General features: G+C 34.9%; 1 protein-coding gene and 1 long non-coding RNA gene across 8 annotated transcripts in view; one reads left to right on the forward strand and one right to left on the reverse strand.

The window, feature by feature from the left end:
- The first annotated feature begins 1,830 nt into the window (after positions 1-1,830).
- The window catches only part of LOC143250678 (uncharacterized), a 30,490-nt gene continuing 7,253 nt past the window's right edge, over positions 1,831-25,067 (forward strand). Inside the window, exons 1-3 of one of the 4 annotated variants that reach the window (XR_013028300.1) lie at positions 1,831-1,980; positions 6,797-6,891; positions 18,383-18,520. This is a non-coding gene — a long non-coding RNA (uncharacterized LOC143250678). Of the gene's footprint in view, positions 1,981-6,796; positions 6,892-13,439; positions 13,579-17,099; positions 17,882-18,382; positions 18,521-25,067 lie in introns of those variants that run through there. The other 3 variants (XR_013028301.1, XR_013028299.1, XR_013028297.1) reach the window with 3 other exon arrangements.
- The window catches only part of LOC143250676 (uncharacterized), a 204,317-nt gene continuing 190,249 nt past the window's right edge, over positions 11,000-25,067 (reverse strand). For all 4 annotated transcript variants that reach the window (XM_076501567.1, XM_076501568.1, XM_076501570.1 and 1 more), the window contains 9 exons: positions 23,935-24,012; positions 22,912-22,981; positions 21,686-21,841; positions 20,822-20,994; positions 20,384-20,545; positions 19,608-19,717; positions 18,397-18,583; positions 14,918-15,086; positions 11,000-14,261 (listed from right to left, as the gene is read on the reverse strand). In XM_076501567.1, the coding sequence (XP_076357682.1) occupies positions 12,424-14,261; positions 14,918-15,086; positions 18,397-18,583; positions 19,608-19,717; positions 20,384-20,545; positions 20,822-20,994; positions 21,686-21,841; positions 22,912-22,981; positions 23,935-24,012 (2,943 nt within the window). In that variant the 3' untranslated portion in view covers positions 11,000-12,423. The remainder of the gene's footprint in view (positions 14,262-14,917; positions 15,087-18,396; positions 18,584-19,607; positions 19,718-20,383; positions 20,546-20,821; positions 20,995-21,685; positions 21,842-22,911; positions 22,982-23,934; positions 24,013-25,067) is intronic.

Below are 25,067 nucleotides of genomic sequence, written 5' to 3' on the forward strand. Positions count from 1 at the left end.
TGTGGATTCGTCGAAGAGTTCCAAATCGAATATCATTTTTTTTTTATTTGAGGACATCATGGAGTTTCGTAAATTTTATATACCTTGATAGTTCAAGTCGAATAGTGTATAAAGAAAAGCGTTAATTTACAAATAATTTGATATTCCACACGCTTTATTTCTTCACAAACAGTATTACTTCTATTTGTTTACCAATAAATTTAAACTTCTGGAATTATGTGATTGGTTGAAATGGATAAGTCATCGTGAGTTTGGTAGTTCTGGTTATCATGGTTTTACTATGGCTGGTAAAGTTTAGTTGCTATCATAGGTTAGCCTCAGGTTCCTCAGTTGTTTTTTTTCCAAAGGAATGGCAGTGACCCACAAAGAGTGGTGTTAAATTGTTCTTGCCTGTTGTTGGATGTAAAGAAAATGGCTGTGGCTGTGACACAATTGATGACCATTCCTGTATCATTCCATCATTTTCTCACCTTTCTATAGGGTGATTGCATCTTGCTTTCGATTTCAGTTTTGCTAGAACCTCTGCAACGTCATGAGTAAAAGTGTTAATGCCATCTGGTTGGTGTAATGATTGAAGAGGACTAGTGATATTTGAGACCATTATTAATGGTCTGGTTATTACTTTCTATGCTTGGAGCATCTATGACCCATGCTACATTGATACAAATTCTGTGTATTTAGTCAGCAAGAATGAGCAAATGAAATTGATTTGAAGTATCTTTCAGATATAAAGCTATTCTGAAGGTGTTCATACCAGTTTCGCTTGTATAAAGTGCGAATTCAGCGGCACTGATCCAGGTTTATCTTCCACTGAGATATGCGCCTAATGATAAGAGTAGTAGAGGTTCAACTTAATAGGCAAGCTGACTACAGCTACAATCTTCTCTGGATTCACACCAATGATGTTTTTGGACGATAAATCGAAACCCTTAAAACTAAAGTGATCCTTCCTAGTTTTGGGTGAGGATTTGATATCAGTTTCGGGTGTCAACCAGTATTTCAGGAATGTTACCTGTTGTCTAGATACGTCAGTTTGACACAAAAAGCAACCATTTGGCTTCTCTCAGTTTCTTAAAGGTTTAAAATTCTTACAAAAAAAGTTATTGTAATTACGGGTTAATGAAATAATTACCTGACAATAATATCACAGTTAATCAATATCTGATTATAGTTGTGAAAGTGTTAATTAAACACTAATTTTCTGATTATAATGATAATATTACAGTTAGAGCTACGTTACTAACTGATTAAAATATAGAGGCTGTAGCTACACGTGTTACTACGCTATTTTCTGATTGTAACAATACCAAAGTAACTGCTCTAATATTAACACCGTAGTTTTTGAGACAATAGCAGTATCGTCATTTTATAACAATTGTTATAAATATCGTTGTTCCAACACAGTTTCGTGTTACCACATCCTTACTTGAACATAAATATAATGCTTACACTCATTTAAACGCTTGAAACAATGTTATTCTAAAGCTGACATTGGATTATAGCCTGCCGTCGTGAAGGCAAGATAATTTTTAAAACTGATGAATTATCAGTCTATGCAGTTTTCTAAAAATATGGTTGAAAAAGACTATGGAAGAACAAAAATTATTTAACGTATTCTAGAGAATGTTTAAACAATCAGTTTAGAAAGAGTAAGTTATACCCACGCTTTATTTATTACAACTAGTAACAACTAACAGGAATGTAGAGTGATTTCAGTACCTAACCAGACATGTTTCAAGGACGTGTTCTTTGCTCACATCCTGTTACCTTCTAACACCAATAGATAAGGTATGGCGGGAAATCCCTATAACCTCAGTTATTTGGGAGCGACAGGATTTTGTTTTTTACCACAGTTTTGCGTAGACGCGAATGCCTGACCGTCGCAAGGTTTAAAAAATATATTGTGTTGTTAACAGATATAATTCTGTTACAACGATATAACGACGAGATAGTTATTATTAACAAGAAAAGCCATAAAAGGTAAAGTTATTTAATTAAGTTCAGTTTTATTAACATACAGTAAGTTATCATTTGTAGGAGCGCTAAAGCATAAGTTTTTTTTATTATTATTAAGCGTAGTGAAAATTAATTTCTTGAAGTATAAATTAACAATTTTACTGCCAGGTTACTTGTGACCTAAAGGAACAAACAGTAGAGATTAAACCAACTACTAAAATGTTTTAGAGATAGTTTTTATATATAAAATAACCAGCTGAAATATTTCTTAGAATTAATTATTTCTCTTATAATCAGGTTAGAAAATAAATGTTTAATTTCCAAGGGCCCGGCATGGCCAGGTGGGTTAAGGCGTTCAACTCGTGATCTGAGGGTCGCGGGTTCGAATCCTCGTCGCACCAAACATGCTAGACCTTTTAGCCGTGGGGGCGTTATAATGTGACCGTCAATCCAACTATTCGTTAGTTAAAAAGTAGCCCAAGAGTTGGCGATGGGTGGTGATGACTAGCTGCCTTCCCTCTGATCTTACACTGCTAAATAAGGGATGGCTAGCACAGATAGCCCTCGAGTAGCTTTGTGCGAAATTCAAAAACACACAACAGACACAATTATATTTGTTCACATATCTTAAATCCTATTTCAAGGTTTATAACCACATTTTATGAAGATTTGTATTTTAAGCTTCTCTAACCTTATTGTAGGTTTGAAACCCTGAATATTAATTTGTGAATACATTATAAAGAGTGGGAGTGGCTCAATGTTTAGCATGAATAAACTGTGAATCTGAGGACTCATGGCTCGTAACTCGTTCCAGTTCGTATGTGAGAGTTCTGATCGAACTACAGAGTGATAACCAAATGACACGATTTGATCAGACATGAGCAGTCAGTAAGTTGGCGATAACTGGTCTTAACTAGCGATTTGTTCATTGGTTCCAATTTTTTATGGCTATATGCAATCAATCCTATTTCGCTTTACTTAAAGTTTTAAAACAAAAACGTACTAGTAGATGATAAACGAGTTGTTATAATGAACCAGCAAACAAAAACGTACTAGTAGATGATAAACGAGTTGTTATAATGAACCAGCAAACAAAAACGTACTAGTAGATGATAAACGCGGTGCTATAATGAACCTGTAAACAAAAACGTATTAGTAGATGATAAACGCGGTGCTATAATGAACCTGTAAACAAAAACGTACTAGTAGATGATAAACGCGGTGTTATAATGAACCTGTTAACAAAACCATACTGGTAGATGATAAACGCGGTGTTATAATGAACCTGTAAAACAAAAAACGTACTAGTAGATGATAAACGCGGTGTTATAATGAACCTGTAAACATAAACGCACTAATATATGGTAAACGAGGTGTTACGATAAACTTGTAAAACACATGTAGCAGTTGATGGTTGTTATATCATAATAAACTTGTAAAAAAATAGCCACATTTGATGATCTGGCTGTTCTCATAAACTTCTCAAAAAGCCATAACAGTTTAATGAGCCTAACATTAAGTTTGTTAAAGTAGATAACAACAGGTGATGAACTGCTGTGGTAATAAACTTGTAACTGTTTATGATAACAGTTGCTGAATGTGATGTTCTAAAGATCTTGACTCCTGGTGTATTTTCACGCTAAGAAACAAATAAGACATAATAAGGTTTGCAAACATTACATTAGTCCGTCAAGTGTATTTTTACTGTTTCAGAAAATATGTCATTGTTTGTTTGTTTGTTTTTGAATTTCGCACAAAGCTACTCGAGGGCTATCTGTGCTAGCAGTCCCTAATTTAGCAGTGTAAGACTAGAAGGAAGGCAGCTAGTCATCACCACCCACCGCCAACTCTTGGGCTACTCTTTTACCAACGAATAGTGGGATTGATCGTCACATTATAACGCCCCCACGGCTGAAAGGGCGAGCATGTTTGGCGCGACGGAGATGCAAACCCGCGACCCTCAGATTACGAGTCGCACGCCTTAACACGCTTGGCCATGCCGGGCCTTTAAATAAATGTGTGTGTGTTTTCTTATAGCAAAGTCACTTCGGGCTATCTTCCGAGCCCACCGAGGGGAATCGAACCCCTAATTTTAGCGCTGTAAAATATAAGTCATAATCTCGTAGCTTAGCGCTACTTCTTTGCGAGAAGAAGAAGTAATTTGGAAACATTAACAGATATCTTTAATTTTAGTTTACGTTAACAATCTTGGAGAAACTAAGGAATACCCTTTAAACACTATTATGAATTATGTTTTGAAGTTAAAAGAGAAACAGCTATAAGAAAATTGACAACATCAATTCATTTTATTATTTTTTTACTATGTTTAGCTACCGAAAAACCTTTATTACTTTATTCTAAATTATCCCTTTCGTTAATCACTTATATTTAGTGGCTCCATCTAATGACAAACGGTGAAATTATCGTTTATAACCTTTAATTAAATACAGCACCAAATTTTAGCAGTTCCTGTTCACGAAAATGCTACAAATAACCGGTACAACACAAATTATTACTTATTTTGCTAACAACAACATTCTTTGAGCAATAAAGCAATTGTACCCATAACACATTGTCGACTCCATTTCAGGTCAGTGTTCTGCTGTCGTGATTGTACACTTATTTTGATACATTAAGCGAGCTTTGCATATTTCTAACCAGCAGCTGAGATTAACTGTTCTTTGGATAACATCTGCTCATTTTGGAAACTTGTATAAATATTTCCTATCTAATAGTTAAAGGCCGTAGGTAAATTACTTATTAACGCTGCAATGCACCATTGCTTCTAATATTTTTGATAAAAGAATGCAGACCATTAGCTCAAATCAAATTATGTAATATAAGTTTCACACAGCTTATAACCACGACGAGAGAGGTTCTTTTCTTTTACATTCTTTACTATGTATATCGTTCATGCTTAAATCATGGTTTCGACTTCCTGTAGTGGACAGCACAAAGTGTCTCTGCTTTCACACAAACTCACTTTATATAGATTGGTCTTAGCTGTTCATATTATGTGGGCTATTATTATTAACTTTTTTCTTATGCTACTAGATGACGTTGCCAGATACTGAATTGCAAATGTTCAATAGTAGGATTTCGCTCAAAGCAGCTTGAGGGCGATCTGTGCGAATTGAAAATAAAAACTACACTTCTAATAATTAACAAGGACTCGGCATGGCCAGGCGGTTAGGGCATTCGATTCGTAATCCGAGGGTCGTGTGTTCAAATCCCCATCGCACCAAACATGCTCGTCCTTTCAGCCGTAAGGGCGATATTATGTGACGGTCAATCCCACCTTTCGTTTTTAAAAGAGTAGCCCAAGAGTTGCGGTGGGTGGTGTTGACTAGCTGCCTTTCTCCTAGTCTTACACAGCTAAATTAGGGACGGCTAGCGCAGATACCCTTCGTATAGCTTTGCACGAATTTCAAAACAAACAAATAATAATCAACACACACACGCATACATTTAAATTAATAGATACTTGTATTAAAGTATAATAGTAAAATTTCCTAAATAAGATTATGCATCAGAAAATATAATGAAATAATAGCAGTAAATGATAACGAAGTAGATAGAAAACGATATCATCTAAAAATAATTTAAGTCCTTTGTTCTTTGAAGTTCTTGTGACCAGATTTACTAATAGCAGTAAATTTTCTATAACTATCCTGATGATTCTAAGCGTTTTTGTTTTATTACTAGTACTTGAAAGTATTCGCATATATACTTTGCGTATTTTACACTAAATCAAAGCGGTTTCACTAGCCATCTGACAATTTGAATACGTATAAATAAAACGTGTGTATTTTAACTTAGGTATGCTATAGGTCATCATTAGAGCAATTAGGATTTGAATAGTGTTAGTTAAAAGTATTATTAAATTCCCCTTAGCGTATAAGTTGGATCACAAAGAATATATTTATTCGTGATACTGCAAACGTGGTAAATGCATTATATAACAACGGGAACCCGTTACACGCACGCTCTTGTGTGAGACCATTCAACCATTTCAGAAGTTCAGTATTTAAAACGCATTTTGCTAATGTTAGTCCAATATCTAAAGAAGGTGATAAACATTGTTCAGGCAATTATAGGCCAGATAGTCTTATACCAGTAGTGGAAACGTTTTGAAGAGTGTGATCAAAGCTGCATTGCAGAGTTACTTAAAGCAGTCTGATATAGTGACAAAGAGCCAAGGGAAGTCCTTGTTTAACAAATCATCTCTGAGGATGCTGCAAGAGTTGATAAAGGAAATACTGCGGAATTCTTTACCTTTAATAAGGTGCATCACAAAATACTTTTTACAAAAGTTAAATCTTTGGATGTGGAGAAAATGTTATTAAACTGAATGGAAATTTGGCTGGAAATTAAAGAGCAGACAGTATTAATAAACTGAGTTAGATATGACTGGAACACAGTTATACGATGTGTGCCTCAGGGCTCTGTGCTGGGTTCTCTACTGTTTATGACTTTTATAAACGATATTGACTTTGGAATGACTAACAAAATGTTGAAGTATACAGATGACATTAAGTTGTGGGAGTGGCTAACAGTATCAAAGGTGCTGCAGACTTACAGGGAGATTTAAATCAGTGCATGGCAAATGATGTTTAACTGTCTAAAATGTAAGGTGATAGATGTAAGTTTTCGAAATTCAAATTATTGATACAGTTTAAATGGGAATGCATTTAATTCTGTGGTTGAAGAAAAATCTTAGTGTTGTGATCTGAACGGTGTATTGTATGTAGAGCTAATATAATTTTTGGTAGCATCTGTAGAAATGTTGAATGTAAGGCAAGGAATATTAATGTTTCATTATATATATCACCTCATTTAGAGTACTGTGTACAGTTATGGGCTTCCTTTATGAAGAAGGACATTGAATTGTTGGAAAAGGATCAGAGAAGAACCAGTAGGATGATACTTGGAATGGTGAGATTTTCACATGATAAGAGACTAAAATCACTAAACTTCTTTTCTCTGTAGAGGAGAAGGGTCAGAGGGGATCTGATTCAGTTGTTTAAGATTATTAAAGGTTTTTTGTTTGTTTTTAAATTTGCACAAAGCTACTCGAGGGCTATCTGCGCTAGCCGTCCCTAATTTAGCAGTGCAAATTTAGAAAGAAGGCAGCTAGTCAACATCACCTACCGTCAACTCTTGTGCTGCTCTTTTACCAACGAAAAGTGGGATTGACCGTCACATTATCACACCCCTACGGCTTAAAGAGCGAGCATGTTTGGTGCGACCGGAATTCAAACCCACGACCCTCAGATTACGAGTCGAACGCCTTGACCCTCCTAGCCATGCCGGGTGCGTTATTAAAGGTATTGATAATATATGTCCTGTAAAGGCTTTTGTGTATAACAGTGAAAATAATAGGACAAGGAGCAATAAATTCAAATTTTAGCAGTGCAAGAGTTGTCTCCAGCTTTTCAAACAGGATGATTGGCTTTTGGAATAAGCTGTCTTCAATGGTGGTTGAAACAGAAAATTTAATCGAGTTCAAGACAAGACTGAATGAATGAATACACGATTGAGGGGTGATTATAGTTGGAAGCTGGAAGGAACACACTTGATGGGCTAATAAGCTTGTTTTTGTAGTTTTAAAATTTTACTTATTTTATTATGGAAAAATAAATGCCCTATATTATTTGTCAAATAGATATATGTGGTAAGGAGGGTTCTTGATTTAAGTATGTGAACGTGTTTTTCTTAAGCCATGCTTCACTCTTAAGAACCCTAAACATGTTTTTTCAATACTTTAACTGGAAATACTGTACGAAGGCTATTTCAATCATTTTCAAAGTGATTGCTATAGTGGATCTGGGGACAGACAAAATGGCGGCTATGAAGAACCTTGCTATATTCAGTACACTCGTTAGGGGTGTCCACGTCTAAATGTTCATAGGTACTCAGATATCTTGTTTGGTTTTAAATGAAGTGTCATTTAAAAAGACAGCGTCGTCTTGATACTGCATTTGTTTTGACATAAATAAAACTTCGAAATTGCTGTTACGTTCAGGGTTACAAATGTGCCATCAAGGTACTTAGTCAGAGCCATCAAGTGCCATGTGTAATATTTTCAGCATTAAGTAGGCCTGCAAGAATCGGTGTTGGTCTTTAGACCATTTACCTCATGAAATGAATGTCTAAGAATACACATGACAGACGTTACGTGATCAAAACACTTCCTAACTCTTGCTCCAGTGACTGCCTTGATGATAAAAACTGATTAGAACTCGTAATGTACTCTAGGGAATACTTTCTTGCTATATATATGCTTTGACTGGATTTGTTTCACCTAACAGTGTAAAATTAGCTTGCAGACCTCAAAAATCATAGAGTATATTTTCACGAACATGTTCGCAAGAACATTATAATTTAAATGTGAGAAAAATAATATAATGCTTTCTTTACGATGTACAGATAGTAATGTGACATCCTGATTCGTCAACAAAATGAGCATGTGGCATTAACTGGATTATATGACTGGCTATACAGATAATATTGTGTGTTCACTAACTCGATATATTGTTTTTATTGAATACGATGCACCCGGTCTGGTGTTAATGCCGCTATGCATATTGGCCAGGTCAAATTTTAACAATAAAAATGTTTTAAAAATAACTGCTTAACTAAAGAAAAATTCCACATTTTATTTAACAACGCGATTCTTAGATACCAAATATATTAAGTGCATTGTATAAGGAAAATGTTTTTCTCAACATATTATGCAAATTATATGGTGAAACGAAACGGATTTGTTGCTTTAAGATTGCAATGATATTGGAAAATACTTTCAAATTGTAAAAATGTACTTACATTTTAACAAAATTGGACAGCAATGGAACTTTAATATAATATGAAAGGGACAAGAAGGGATTTCTTGGGCGCAATATGGCTACCTTATTACTTATATGACACACCCATCTTCCTATACGGAGCTATGATTTACTAAGTACGAACCAAGCGTTCTTTTGAACTGTCTCAATCCTAAAACGTATACCACGTCGTAAGGTAATATATTCAAAGGGTTAATCATTCTGTTCAAAAAATAAAGTTTCCTAACTTGTAGACGACTAACACCCAGCCGAATCTTAAATCTATTTCCCCTAGTCTTACCTCTCTTGCAACAAATTAAACATGAAAAACGATGTTGCATCAATCCTATCTATTCTTTTTATAAATGTGAAGACTTCTATTATATCCACACTCGTCATTCGTTTCTCAAACGAAAATAAGTTCAAATATTTTAACCTGTTCTCATATAACAGCCCCTCAATCTCAATAATAACTCTAGTATCCTCCTTTTGAGCTATTTCCAACAACTTTGTCCTTAAAATAAGAAGCCTAATACTGAAGACATTACTCTAACTAAGGCCTAACCAGAGATACGAAAAATGACCTTAGCCTCCTTCTACTTGCGTTCAGTATTCCTTCTCGCATTCCCCATGGCCAGCTGGTTAAGGCACTCGACTCGTAATCTGAGGATGGCGAGTTCGAATCCCCGTCACATCAAACATGCTCGTCCTTTCAGCCGTGGGGGCGTTATAACGTGCGATTAATCCCACTATTCGTTGGTAAAAGAATAGCCCAATAGTTGGCTATGGGTGATGACTGGCTGCCTTCCCTCTAGTCTTACACTGCTAAATTAGGAACGGCTAGCGCAGATAGCCCTTGTGTAGCTTTGCGCAAAATTCAAAACTAACTAAACCGCTCGATTGAATATACTAGAAGTAAGCGACATACTGCGGCGAAAACTATTAAACGTATTTGTTTCCTTGAGAAACTACGGAGCACTGAAAAAGGAAGTACAAAATTTATAACTTTTTACATTTTCTATACATGTGTTATTAGATAAAGAACCGGGTCTGTACAATACAATGGAGTAAATAGTGAATAATATATCTTGCTTTTAGCAAGAAGACAAGAAAAAAAACAACCTTCAAAAACAAATTCATTCTACGCTAAACCTAAGTTCACTGTATAAAGATTACATGTAGCTTCAGGCTATCACAAAAGAAAACTCGTCTTTGATTGGTTTTTTCCTTTTCCTAGTTTCCAGCGTTTCTTCTACACGTAGAAAATAGTCTGGTTATTACAAACATAGCAAGAAAGAACAATTACACTTTTCTTAATTAAGACTTTATTTCATTAGGATGTCAAGTTTATATGAGAGTAGGAATGACGTCATGAAGTGTAATACATTAAAATACGTATGGGTTAATTCTTTAAACATAGTCGACCATTAATTATACAGGCTCGTGATGGTTGCATTGTCTTAAAATGATTCCATGTTCTGCAGTAAATTCCTGTACGCTGAGTTCGAAAACGATATTTTTTTTCCACCACGTACAGGTGTTTTTACAAAACGTCACATGTACTTTTATATAAGAGAATAATTTTCACGGAAAATGGAATACACTGTTATGTGGAAAATGTTGACAACCACTGGCTATAGATTTAAGATGAATAGTGATGTAAGCCTTCTGGATCATCCTGGAACCCAAACACAATAACAAAAATGTTCATTGTGGTAAACAAAATGATGATTTGATTAAAGTAAAAGGGGTTTGTTTGTTTTCCTCCGATTTGTAAAAAAAAAAAATTCTTGCGTGATAAAAAAAAAATAATATTTTCGAAATCCGCGCAGCAGAATTTCAGAGAATCTGCAATTAAAACCAAAATATCTTTTACGAATTTTAAATTCACAGGCCTGTGTTATTAGTGCTAGCATAATCTTAAACATAAATGAGACACCTTAATTATAAAACAATGCATTTTTTGGCGCTTTTCTATGGTACGGTGGGGTTCGCTCGCCGTTGTCTGTATCCTTTGGCAAAATTTGTTGCTTACAACAAATCCATAAACACTTCAAAAGAAAACTCAACGATTAATTATTATTAGAAATGATTCTACCTGCTAAATGATCATTTAACATACGATTTAGCACCGAGTACCGCCGTGCTCATGAGGACAGAACACAGATACTTAAATATATAAATTGATTTAATAACTACATGCATAACACACATTCTGGTTATATTTGAGCAAAAATCTTTATTAATCAACCCATAACAGTTGAACATTTTAATGCTATGAGTGGTATATTCGTAAAGTTTGTGTTTCAATTAAAACGTTATAACAGTTCTATGTTTTATATTCTAGAATAACATTTCTCCTCTGAAAATGTGTTTCTCTGAATGAATACAAAATAACACACATCGATACCCTATTTAGTGCATTTGATCGCCACAATATTAATAAAGTGCAACTTATGAGAATTTTATTGATTGTTTAGACGAAAGAAATGTCGTGAAACATCACGATAAATCGAAAACATTTCTTCTCGTTGTGTATTTCTAATCAGATATGTGTTATATTATAATTTTATTATTACGTCTTCTCGTAGCCAGTCTACTTGGTAAATTTTGAAATTCAATGAAGAATTTTTAACGCAGTGACACCTGGCATTTGAAGACGGCATTATATAATATTATATCAGGTTAGCTGCCAATCAAGCCATTATTATACGAAACTTATAAGCTCTAGGTTATTTCATTATTTAAATTTTTAAACCTTTTGTTCAAACAGTTTGAATTTTTGGTGTACAAGGTTTAGACTTTCTGTAATACAAAAAAAATTAATATTTCTAATGCTAGGTTTGAAATAATTGAACATGTTATCTAAATTTCTAATAATGTTACTCTCAGCTGTCAGTTATCAGTTTCGAGTTGAAAATTAAAGTAAAGTACGTGGTTTTATAAGGTTCAATAAATAATTTTAATAATTAAGCGATAAAAACGATAAATTGAAACCTTGTTTATTTTTTTTAAGGGGAATAAATAAATATATTCCTCATAGTAGCTTAATACGTCAAACGTTTAAATAGTTTTCACACGTAAAAAAATCAATTAGAAATGATGAAATGAATACCAGGTGTGTGTTTTTTTCAAGTACTTGCTCTTATAACTAGTATCAAAAGTTCTAGCAATTTCTATTAATAACAATGATGGTCGGTTTCATAGATTTCATGGAAAGAAACATGAAAAAATTAAACTTTTTTTCCATATATTTATATATACAACTCTGGCACCAGTCACTCCAGTATATTACCCGTGGATGCTTACAATAATCAACACTTTTTGCTGTTGTTCGCAAAAAAGACACGTTGAAAAAGTCTCTCTTATAAAGATTGTTCTGAATTAGCACTTTTCTTTTTACAACACTTGTATTAAACTCGTGCGAGATTGTCTATTTTTCCTGGAAATACTAGCACACTGCTGTAATAGTAACGACACAAAAATGGTGAATTGATTACATCTCTATGAAGTATAAGAGGTCGATTTGTATAAATGCCATCAGAAAAGAATATATTTTACAATAGTGATCGATTTGGTCACCTTATACGAAACAAGGGCTATCTGTATAGTGCAATTTGTACCGAAAGAAATTTTACAGTAGTTAAACATACGATTCCTCTCCACCTGTGCTACTACTGCACGTGCTGACCGAGTCTGATCTTTTATGAACAGTAATCACGGGATCTTGACCTCTGCTATTAGAACCAACTCTCACAACAGTCACGCAGCCTTCGTTGTTCATTTTAGGCACATGGGGCGGTGAACGATATGGTGGAGGTTGTCGAGGGCCCATAGAAGCTTCTCCGTAAGACCAAGATTTCTGAAGAGTCTGAGAGCTAAAGAGTTCTCGCAATTTTGACACGCTCCAGCTAATCTCATTTTGCCACTCTTGTGGGTGGTTTGCATGCGACACAGTTTGTCTTGGCCAGTGAGACGGACTCAAAATGTGACCTTCATTCACTTGAACTGGAGGCAAGTGACACAATTGGATGGCAGCACCTTCACTAGATGTTCTGAGCAATGGCTTGGGTGGTAATGGTGGTGGTTCCAAAAGCCCCTCATCACCACTGTCTACTTTAACTGGCACAGCATGGTGGGTCTCTCCAACTGTCTCTACTTGTTCGTTGTAAATACGAACTGATTCTTCATACAACTTCTTGGCTCTAGCACTCAGTGTCTTCTGCTCAATTACTTGGGTTCGTAGGCGAGTTCTTCTGTTGATGGCTTCTCTGTAACTTGGTGGCTCGGTGGGCTTATAGGTTGGTGTATATACTTCATTACAGGTCAAACTGTCCGAGCTGTATGACCTAGATGACCTGTTTGATCCCTTTGACCTACTCGATACGTGGGATCTTTGTGATTCAAGAGAACACTGTGACCTGTGCGATTCATTTGATCCCTGAGATACTTGAGTTTGTAGGCTAGTTTCAGATGATGAACTACACACACTACTGACTCGGGCCGATTTTTTTTGAACCAAGTAACTAATATTTTTATTGCATAATGTTATTTCCCGTACCCGTGAGTTGCTCCGCGATACGTGAGGAGTACTATCATCGCTAGAAATCAGAGATAATGTACTTGATTCATGTGAATAATCAATTTCATCAATTTTAGAAGTCGATTGACTACGTTTCCAGTCTCTGGAATTTGTTCTTTGATGAGGAGACCATCTGTAGTCAGTATTCCAGGACGTTGAGATAACAGCACCATCATTCTCCATCTTAAGAGTTTGTTTAGCTGGAGGGGAAGGAGCTGGACCTTTGTGATGGCTGGCAGGACGTTTAGATGAAGACTGACTTGAATGCGACTGTGCTACACTCTCTTCTGAAGCACTACGGCGTAAAGAAACAGTAGAATCAAACTTGTCTATGTGGTCATCTGACTTGTGTACAGATTGCCTGGAGTGTTCTCTATTTTTCATGTGGTTAATCATGATATTAAAGTTAATATTACCCGAATTATATACTGACTCATCTTGTCCTTTGTAAGTGTACGATTTTGAGTATTGGAGAGGTTGGTGTGGCTTCACTTGATTCATGCTTTTGACATTTCCTGCACTACTGTTCATGGCACGAGATCGCGAACATTCCAATCCTAAACGACGTTTCCTCATGACGTCATTACAGGAACCATCAATGCTCACGCCTACATTCTTACCCCATGTATGACCATTGTCTAATCCTACAGAGTCCAGATGAGGCGTACTTTTTGTTAGTAGACGGCTCACCCCACTACGACAGGATTCTCCCGAGTTAGATAATTCACTGTCCATCTCTTCTTCTGGTGTATATAACTGGGTGTCACTGAGAGTTAAACCAGAGTCCCGACTCAGGTTGGTAAGAGATGTCTTATTCTTGTTTGGTAGTTTAGGACTGGGTTCACTACCCTCTAAATCTCTCTCTAAACTGTCAATAGAATCGCTGTCTTGTCGATATCCTGGAAAAAAACAACAAATATTCACTCGAATATGTGAAAAATTTTCAAAAAAGTCCGTGCACAACATTTAGTGTTCAGTTAACAGATATTTTATAAGTAAACAAAAAGAAACATGTACCGACATAACTTAAAAAGTGCATGATTTGAGCTGGTCAAGCATGTTACGTAGTACTAAGAGTACAAAAAACAAAACAAAACCAATGATTTTGGTGCAATAAAAGGTAAAATATTTAATGCTGCTTACAGCAGAGTAGAGTCGGTAATACATTTATCGCTGTCAGGGTTAACGTATAGATAGTAGATACTATTCCTGATAATAGTAACTTGTCGATTTTAACTACTAATAATTATTTTGTTTTCATTTTGTGTAAAACAAACCACCGGTTTTTGTGGGGTTTTTCACTCTGAAAAGAAAATATTTTATATAGTGCCAAATTATCAAGATCAGTACATAAAAAAGCGACTTTGTTTAATCTCTGAAATTACTATGGGTACTTTAACTATTTTAGACACATTGGAATACCCTTTGGTTAAATCTGAAGTGTTAGAAGTAATAAAGCTGTGCAATCATAAAAACATTTACAATGAGGCAAAACTTACGGATGAAAGCGCTTATAAAGAAATGAAATTTCGAGGAATCCCAATAAAACAATTACCTCCGATTCCTTGAGCGCTGTGTAAGCTATCCGATTCTTCTGCTCCTGAGTCTGGTCTTGAAATATCCTTGTCCAAATAACTATCAAATAGGTGAGGAGAATCTTCTCCAAAGAGAGATGGGCAGTGGTCTATTAAGTAGGCTATGATCTTCGGTACTTTCTCAGAAACCTATACATGTTTAAAAACGTACAAGTTTCTTATACAGTAGTAATCTAGTAACATATTAATGCTTTCCAGTTGAGGGAAAAGTTCTCATTATACAAACAAATTTAGATTCAAAACGTTGTCCTTTTGTTGCCTTACTAAATTTTATTTATTATTAAACCAAAGAGGAGCTATTTTAGACAGACATACAGTGGAACCCCTCTAATCAGACCAGTTTGTCCCAGTCCCGAAGGTGGCTGCTTTAGAGGGGTTCCACTGCAGTTACAAAAAAGAGACAATATGGTCATGAGTTGTAACTTCAAGGATTTTAAAAATTCCCATTTCTACTTAAACTCTTACTCTTTCAGACTCACATGTTTTTATAATATGGAGTGGACTGTATATACACGTTCGTAATTTTTTTCACAATAGAAGCTTGTTTGGTTTATTTTGAATTTTGCACAGAACGTTATCTGCGCTAGACGCATTTAATTTAGCAGTGAAAGACTAAAGAGAAGGCAACTAGTCATCACCACCAACCGCCAGCTCTTGGGCTGTTCTTTTACCAACGAACAATGGGATTGACCGTCACATAACATAAACAAGTTTGGTGGGAAGGAGATTCAAACTCGGGATCCTCCCTTGCGAGTCAAGTTGAGCGCCCTAACTACCTGACCATGCCAGGTCTGTTGAAACTGAGTACGTTATTATACAATGAACTTAGCAAATTAACCTTGACACCTTACAAGGTTACTATGACGATCCGTAATGATCAGAGATTGGCAAGGGATTGTACAGTAAAGGATGAAGTAAGTAGTCTCGAATTGGCGGATACTAAGAAATACTGACTGTACATATCAACTACTCAAAATATCATCTTTCTTGTTTTAACTAGACAAAGTATACTCTCTTTAGTTTTGTTTTTTTTACAGGATTGGAACACAATCACTAAACTAATTTTTGTAACCATACTTTGCACAGTTTCTTGGTGAAGAAAATGTAACAGTATATTGTACAATTTTGCGGTCAAACAAATGCTGTCATAATACTATATTTTGGTTTGTGTAATCTATATGCAAGCGGGATCATGGTAACAATTGCTGATTTCGTTTTAACCACCTTGTTAGTCGATAAAACCAAACTTAATGGGAGTGAGTGGGGTATAGAAGGGTTTCTGATATTCATGTTAGAACAGAATAGGTACTCTGAGAAAAAAATCCACATTTTTAAACTGTAAAACACTTTACCACCAAAATAAATCTCCTCTCTATCACATACGGCCATGAAGACGTAGTTTAAGGAGTTGGCTGAACTGTGTTATTTTTGCACAAAATAACTGAAGTGTTCATGTACAGGGAGGCACCACCCCTTGTTACTTTACAGCGAGAAACTTTGTTCAGCATTTCTCCATCATCTCTATAAACATAAATCGCTAAAATCGCGAAGATGGATTTATATAGTTGAAAAACCAGATCTTGTATCAGGTAAAATTACCTGGTGATTGAAGTATCGACTCTCAATTTGCGGGTAGTGGGATCGAACCCTGTCACCGAACATGTTCTCCTTTACAGTCGTGGAGCATTATAATGTAACAGTTAATCTCACTTTTAATTTTAAAAAAAGCAGGATTTGACGGTGGGTGGTATTTACTAACTGTCTGCCCTTTAGTCTGTCATTTCTAAATTAGCGACGCCTAGCGTAGATATCCTTCGAGTAGCTTTGCAATGAATCCAACAAACAATGACCGTATTTTTGTGTGAAAAACTGGATAGGGTATGTGTTTTACTTTTTGATAGTTTGAAAACTAGTGCGTATTCTACCTCTCTGATGAGCAGTTCAGATTCCAGATATTGTTAAGCATTTTAAAATAAAGAAAGAGTACTGAAAAGGTCCAACTGATCAATCATCCTGTCAAAAACATGTCAGCTCAACCCACAGACTGTCATACACTCATTCAGGGTATTCTCTCTAATACTTGCTCATCATTTTCAGTGCAAATATTTTCTCATAAATTATTTGCCTGTTTCTTTGTTTTAGAACAAAGCCACATTGGGCTATCTGCTGGGCCCCACCACGACGAACTGAATTCCCAGATTTTAGCTGTGTATGTCTAAGGGATATCTCCGTGGAAAATATTTTGCAATCAGACTGGTAATTTGGGTCAAGATATGATGAATGTAATGGAAAAACACAATAAATTAATATGAAAATGAACAGTTTAGTGACTCCTATACACAACCTTTCAACCTTAATCTTTCTATCTTATCTCCAGCTACTAAATTCACTGGTTATATAACGAGTCATTACTCTGAGCCAAAAACTCAATTGAAGATGGAAAATCCATAAACCTATTCAAATTTGTGTGTAGATTAAGTGCTTCTCGTTTGGGTTTTGTTTGTTTTTGAATTTCGCACAAAGCTACTCGAGGGCTATCTGTGCTAGCCGTCCCTAATTTAGCAGTGTAAAACGAGAGGGAAGGCAGCTAGTCATCACCACCCACCGTCAACTCTTGGGCTACTCTTTTACCAACGAATAGTGGGATTGACCGTCACACTATAACGCCCCCACGGCTGAAAGGGCGAGCATGTTTGGCGCGACGGGGATGCGAACCCGCGACCCTCAGATTACGAGTCGCACGCCTTAACACGCTTGGCCATGCCGGACCTAAGTGCTTCTCTTCCAACTATAGCGGCCATGAGGCCCAAGCCTTCCTATTCTCATGCCTATTAAAGCTATTTAATGTAGCAATCAAAATACTTCAAATGTTACTATGAGAGAGAATTCTTCAGAGTGTAACATGTAAAGCAAAAATAGCTGTTAAAGACACAAGTTTTCTTATTAAAGTAAACTCTTTATAATTCTTAACTAACAATATAAATACAGAATCACAGATGCTGATAACTTAATAAATGGGAAGGAGAGAAACGAAATACTTAGAAATGTTATTTATTATAAATAAAAACGATAAATGTGTGGGTGCTGTCGGCCACTCCATCTCTACATGGTCGGCACTTCAAAACTTGGAACAACGGCCGACAGCCTTAGTAGCATTATTATTAACACACAAATGACGTAGAAAAACACATTTTCATTTATTTTTCAAAGAAAGCTCCAGGTTGTGTTCATAATAAAGATTAAAAATCAAGAAAAAATTAGCTAACCAATGACAAATGTAACTAGTTCATGGTAGAGTGAACTGGTGAGCGAAACAAAAACACGTATGTATCAGCATATTCTAATTCTGATTGTCTGGACAACTTTTGTGTTTATTTTTCATGTAAAATTATGTCTCTATTAATCTATCTCTGGGACTACTACAGCACTGAGGCCTCACCTCTGGCTGAAGTATGGCACAGTCTTGGTTGTTTATGAGCTTTGGCCACAGAAGACTGGGTGCAATACATCGAGCTAGGTTGTCAGAAGACATCTTATTTTCCGAGGAATTCTGGGATATTTTCCACAGGACACAAAGAAAATGTTTCAGCAAATTAATATTTTCAGGCGGTAACTGTCTCAATAACCTGAAAATGTAAACAAACATTCTTACAGAAAAGATGCTAAATTGAATAAGTATAATTAGGAGGAAGTAGTTTACAAAATAAATTTGATATTGATTTTTAATAATAATTGTTAGAAAGATATTTTTCATTGAAATATATACAGAATGGAAAATCGTATTTTTTTTTTTTACAAGTTTTAAACATTTTTCTTCTAAATCTTATATTCTATTTAAAATGTTTTTTGAAATATTTGGTAATGTATGATTAATTTACTGTAATAGCGACAATATTTAGATTATGACCCTACACTGTCGTTGGTAAAATACGCGGTGTATTAGTTGTTTTTTTTTGGTAATTCATGCGAATATTAAGGTGATCTTAAGGAACGCTAAGGAGTTTCTGAAAACACTACTACTCAGCTTTAGTAATGCCAGCAGTATGCTCAGGTTCCCTAGTATAAATTAACCTCAAGTGGTAAATACAAAACTATCATATGGCATTTGGAAACAAGTGAAAATGAACCCATAGTGAAGCTATTAACATTCTTAAACGAGCGTTGTACGACTTTTGTGTCACGTTTAAATAACATTGCTTTTTTAAAATCCGTATTTACAAACAAACATACCATGAATGTTCTCGAACAAAACTTGACGAAGACTGCCTGATTAACATTTCGTAGCTGTCACCAAGCAAATCTTGTGTACTGACCAAACCCGAATCTTAATTTGTGCATGTTTTATAGTGTTCGCAAATAACGACACCAAAAGCAACTGTTCCATGTCTTGTAAATGATGGGTGGATAGGACAATTTTTTTTTTTTTATTGTGAAGGGGGGGCTCAAACTGCTAAATTAGGGGGTTATTCTAAGGCCTAAACAGAGATGGGTACCACTGTTTTTTTACTGCTATTACAGTGTGAGCTTTCATTAAATATTAAATAGAAGTCACTCTTGCACTAATAGCTGATTTGTGAAAATGGAAACAACAAACCGTTACAGAATTTCAGTTATAATTTACATTAGAGACTTAGAAATAAAGGAACTTACCCTGTGACTTTCTCCCTTACTGACCACTCATCTTCATATTCTGTTCCCTCGAGCCATTTACTGTACATGTCTGACAGCAACAGGCAGTCAGGAAGTGACCTGAGAAATTCCTGGAAAAAATAGAAAAGTTTTAGTGTGTGGAGAACAATAGACTGCAGTTAGTGTTATAGAATTAATTGTCTTAAGGTGCTTCATGGAGTGTATAATGACATTAATATATAGTAGTAGACATGAATATATTTATTCTATATCCAGGTGTTGCTCAGTATGAGCAAGCTAAACCTTCGCGTTTTTTAGTTACACACACACACACACACGACTTCAGATTTAACCTAAACACACACAAAGAGTTAACCCTGAAATTAACAACTTGCTTACATCAGATTCACAAGCAACGGTGTCCATGTATTCAATCATATTGAGCAATTTGATAGTTTTGTTTGTCATAACATTTAATGTACAAATCTGCCCCTCCCCAAACAGTTGAGGGAACGACCCATTTCTTGAGAATAAAATATATAGGAGCCGCCAACAGTATTGAGTGAAATTAATTACAATATTCACACCATATTTGTGTTTTTTGTCACTTGCAAGTGATTAAGGAATCCAATAGAGCCATGGATTCATAAGCAAGTTGGTGCATAAATAGTTCAGAAAACTGTTTGTAAACCCAGTGGGATCAATAAATCCGTTGGTAATTTCAGGGTTAATATAAATACACGTATTGTTCTAAGCTCGATTATCACTTAATACAAGGATGCACAAATGTTGTTTACTCTAAATACAGCTGCCAGAACAACAACAGAAAAGTTCTTCATATCCAAATCCGTGTTAAGTTCTAGTTTTTCTCTCAGCTCTCTACAAGATCGAGCGTTTGCTGACTGGCGAAATATTCCAATAATGTAAGGTCCTCGATGAAAAATCTGGGCTAGAATAGCCTATGAGACATAAAATAAAGCAAATGGTAAGTCAAGGAACAATCCATTACGACCATAAAATAAATTCTATCAAAATGCATGGTTTAACTCATTCAGATGATTGGCAACGACACATGTATAATATCACAAATGTGGCTTCAAAAAAATGAAATTTCTTTTTCCTAAACTTCTAACTTTATTTCGTTTGTTATGTTCTGAAAACCAGTTCTAATTATTTAAACACTTTTTTTTGCCTTCTGCAAAAGATCTATTTTCATATTCGGTTTCAAAACTTACCACTAATACTTTCGGTATGTTTCCGTCAGCACATAGTGTTGAAAGTGGTTTACCGAAAATTGAGCAAGATGAACTATTCTCATCATGTTGACAGTCTTGTTTGTTTGTCTGTTTTTTGATAGCCCAGCCAATAATGGTAGGCTTTCTTTGCCTTTTCCTCTTTTTAGAAACATCTAAATGAAGAAAAGTAACACGTTTCAATTGAAGAACCACAATAAGATATACTAACATGTTAATTAACATTCTTGCAATGAAAATAATACTGCCAAAAGTAACATAAAAGGAACGTACAAATTTTACAGACAAGAACGTGTTTATATTTTGTTTGTTTGGAATTAAACACAAAGCTACATAATGGGCTATCTCTACTGTGCCCAAAGTTACCGAAACCCGATTTATAGCGATGCGATTCGGTATACATTCCGCTGTACCTCTGGAAGCACGTGTTTGTATTCGCACAACAAATTAATAAAGATTAACATCTCCATAACAATGTGACGACTGGAAGCTAGACTATAAAACAACTATAACAATGTGACGACTGGAAGCTAGGTTGTTAAACAATTATAACAATGTGAGACTAGAAACTAGATTATAAAACAACTATAACAATGTGACGACTGGAAGCTAGGTTGTTAAACAATTATAACAATGTGAGACTAGAAACTAGATTATAAAACAACTATAACAATGTGACGACTGGAAGCTAGGTTGTTAAACAATTATAACAATGTGAGACTAGAAACTAGATTATAAAACAACTATAACAATGTAACGACTGGAAGCTAGAGTGTAAAAAAGCTATAACCATGTGATAGATTGGAAAAACTATGAACGTAGTAAACACGAAATTGGGTTTCTCACCTGTTAAAGCTGCAACTTTTAGAGTTGATAACCGTCGAAAAATGAACACACATTTTTTGTCAGAGCTGACATTGTTGAAATTGTAAGGATTCAGAAAAGAACACTGTAGCAAATTCCGTAAAAAGTTCATTTCAATGGAGAATGGGGATTCGTGTCCTAAATGATATTTTAAAAGTGAAATATTGTGTTAAGTTACATAACTGATCATCTGCCGTTAAAATCAAACAAAAACCACAGTTACGGTATTTTAAACTTGAAGGCAAGAAACTTCACGAGTATAGACGAATAACGTAAGTTTGAGATTAATAATTTTCTTTAAAACTGTATTCAAATATTCGTCCATGATCTATTTTTAGATATTGCAGTACAAGATGCAGATACGACTTCACAATTGTGTGATTATTACATTTTTAACTGCTGTAATCCACAACTAAATATTCCCCAACAGAAAAATTCCAAATTATGTCTTATGTGTTAGTAATCTGATATACGAGATGAAGATACAACAGTTAAAATATGACCTACACATCTATGCCGCTAAGTTGAACGCCGCTCAGTAAGTGGCGCGCCTGACCACGAGGTTCAGATTCCGTAATTCGCGTCCCGTCATCGCAAAAAAAAAAAAAATCGCTTTCAGTATTTGAGCCATGGATGCGTTATAAGAACGGCAGTCATGTTACACTACAATAAAAATAATCCAAAAGCTGATGGAGGGTGGAGTAGACAAGCTTGCATCCATTGTGCCTATCACTTCAAAATTAGGGATTGGGGCGCTGTTACTGCTCGTGTAGTTTTGTGCGAAAATCAATATAACTACTACTGGTAGCTTAAACACCATAACTACTTTCGTAACAAATGGAATTTTCTCATTTCGAACTCATGCAAAACTTTGGCACAATGCCAAATATGTTAAAAGTGCAACATTAAGAAGTTATTGTATTAAAAATACTAGTAACTATCGTTACGTTAGTGTTATTTTTAAACTATAAGTATGTATTGTGTTTTCTTCAAATATATGTACACAATTGTTATGTGAACCCTATCTTTGTGCATAGGGTGGGGTAAGCAGAATTATACAACCCATGCGAAGGGTTGACGTAATTAAATAATCTCATCATTCATTCGACACATCAGCTTAAATAGAAACGGACAAATTTTGATTATATACCGTTTGAACCCTTACACATTATTTTAGTAAGATTTTGGAAAATCAGCTGCATACATACCAATCAGTGGATAAGGTGTGTCATCTTTTCCAGTCTTCACCCATAGTTGACAATCTTTCAAGTTGGTCATCTAATTTGGGGAGTAAATCATTCTTGTAGAATCAGTTATTTTAACTGTAACATACTTATGTTTTATTGAGCAACATATCTGAGCACACCTGATATCATATTTACAATTACGCTACCAAATTCTTAATTAAAAATCTGTGTGAAAATGTAATATTTTGGGGGCCAAAAATCTCCTATGAATATTTTTAACTCCCATTTATACGTAAATAAATTAAAAGGGTGACATAAAATGAGTAATATTCATAGATTATGTTATTTTTTCAGTTTTTTAACTTCGCCCTGACAATACTTCTCTACATATTTTAGTGTTGTTTTATTCAGTCACTCAAAATGGTCGCAAACGCAATACTAACAGATTATCCACTTTTCTGATAATGTTTGAACAAAAACAAACGACAGCATTAGTCGGTATTCCACTTTGTGAAATTGGATAACAAAATAAATGAAAAAAAACTCAAACTATTTAAAACGATAAATATCTCTTCCGAAGAAGTTAGACGTGAAAATTTGTCCATAAGAATAAAGTATTCACTAAGAACAAACTTAAATTTCATTATTTAGCAAATGAGAATTGACTCACTCAACATTTCTTGACATATTTTTATCTCCATTTCAAACGAACTGAACAAATATGTGTCATGGTACCAAAGGAAAAAACTGTACCAACACCAAATTGCTTAATGGTCAATGTAAAAAAACAACACTTTTCTTCAGATATTGAAGGAAAAAGTAGTTAAATGCCTGCAAAAAGAACTATCTAGAATATAATTAAACAAAATGTAATGAATATTCAATTTTAAGAAATTTTATCGATAGGAATTTGAATTCTGGAATAATAAATACATGTAAGAACAATTTAAAACCTCGTTTACGTATAAAACTAAACAGCTTTCAAATCTAATAACAAATCACATGATCCGAATATAAACAAAACTGATTAGAAAATGATCTTACTTCTTCTCCAAGTTCCTTCAGTATAATTTTTATACAGTCGTTGGCTGTCTGTGTGTTCGTCACTTTAATAGGCTTGTACTGAAAAAAAAAAATCGTATCTATTTACGTGACATCACATTAAGTTGAGAACTCAGTCACTGGTGGCCATTGTTTGCTTTTAACCGAAAGCCTGAGTGAATACAACTGACTATAGATCAACCTGTTTACACACTTGTTACGTTTGTCTATTAGAAAGGATTAAAAAAAAAGTTGGACTTCAACCAAATCCACCGACGAAGATCTCTCGTCACAAGTAAACACTAAACTACCTATTGTTTTAACTGAGTGAAATGTCATTATATTCTGTTATCCACCTGAGTAAATTAGCATTATACTCTCATAGCCTAGTCTATTATTATGCCATACTTTAACTCTTTGAAAAAAGTGTTTTACATTATAAAGTACCGATATTCATTGATAACAATGGTATAATATATCACTATTTCTCACTAAAGCCTTGATGTGTCTCAAAACTCTGTCGCTTGTATTTAACAATCAGTTACTGTTTTGGTATTTTTTGCAAGTTTCTGTGTCAGACCAACCAACGTCCAATAGTTTCATACAATTTCATGTTTCCTATTTATTTAATCGACAAACATCTAATTTCCTATTTTGGGGGGAAAAGAGTTTTCAGGTCGATCGCTTGTAACAGAACCTGTGTGACAAGCTGGCTAATCAGGCTTTCCACATTTCACCGAAGAGGATTCTGCAAAGATTTTTGCACCGAGAAACCTTGATATGTGCATCATGTGTAAAAATATAAACACGAAATCCTAGATGAATACATTATTAATTACTACATATTTTTTATTAATTACACACCACCTAAATGAAATGTTATTACACGCTGTTACTTTATTCTATTATTATGCCACATTTTGTCTTTGTGTGCCTCACAGCCACCTGAAAAAATGCCATTATATTCTGCTATCCTATCACAATGCCACATTATTTATGTCTTACGATTCACCCGAGTAAAATGGCATTATACTCTGATAGCTTAAGTCTATTATTATGCCATACTGATCCTTGATCTTATCTGTAGATCTGTTGTGAGAAAAATTATTACATTTAAATATATGTCAAATTCAAGA

The sequence above is a fragment of the Tachypleus tridentatus genome, chromosome 5 (assembly GCF_004210375.1).
Source record: "Tachypleus tridentatus isolate NWPU-2018 chromosome 5, ASM421037v1, whole genome shotgun sequence".
Taxonomy (NCBI): Eukaryota; Metazoa; Arthropoda; class Merostomata; order Xiphosura; family Limulidae; genus Tachypleus; species Tachypleus tridentatus.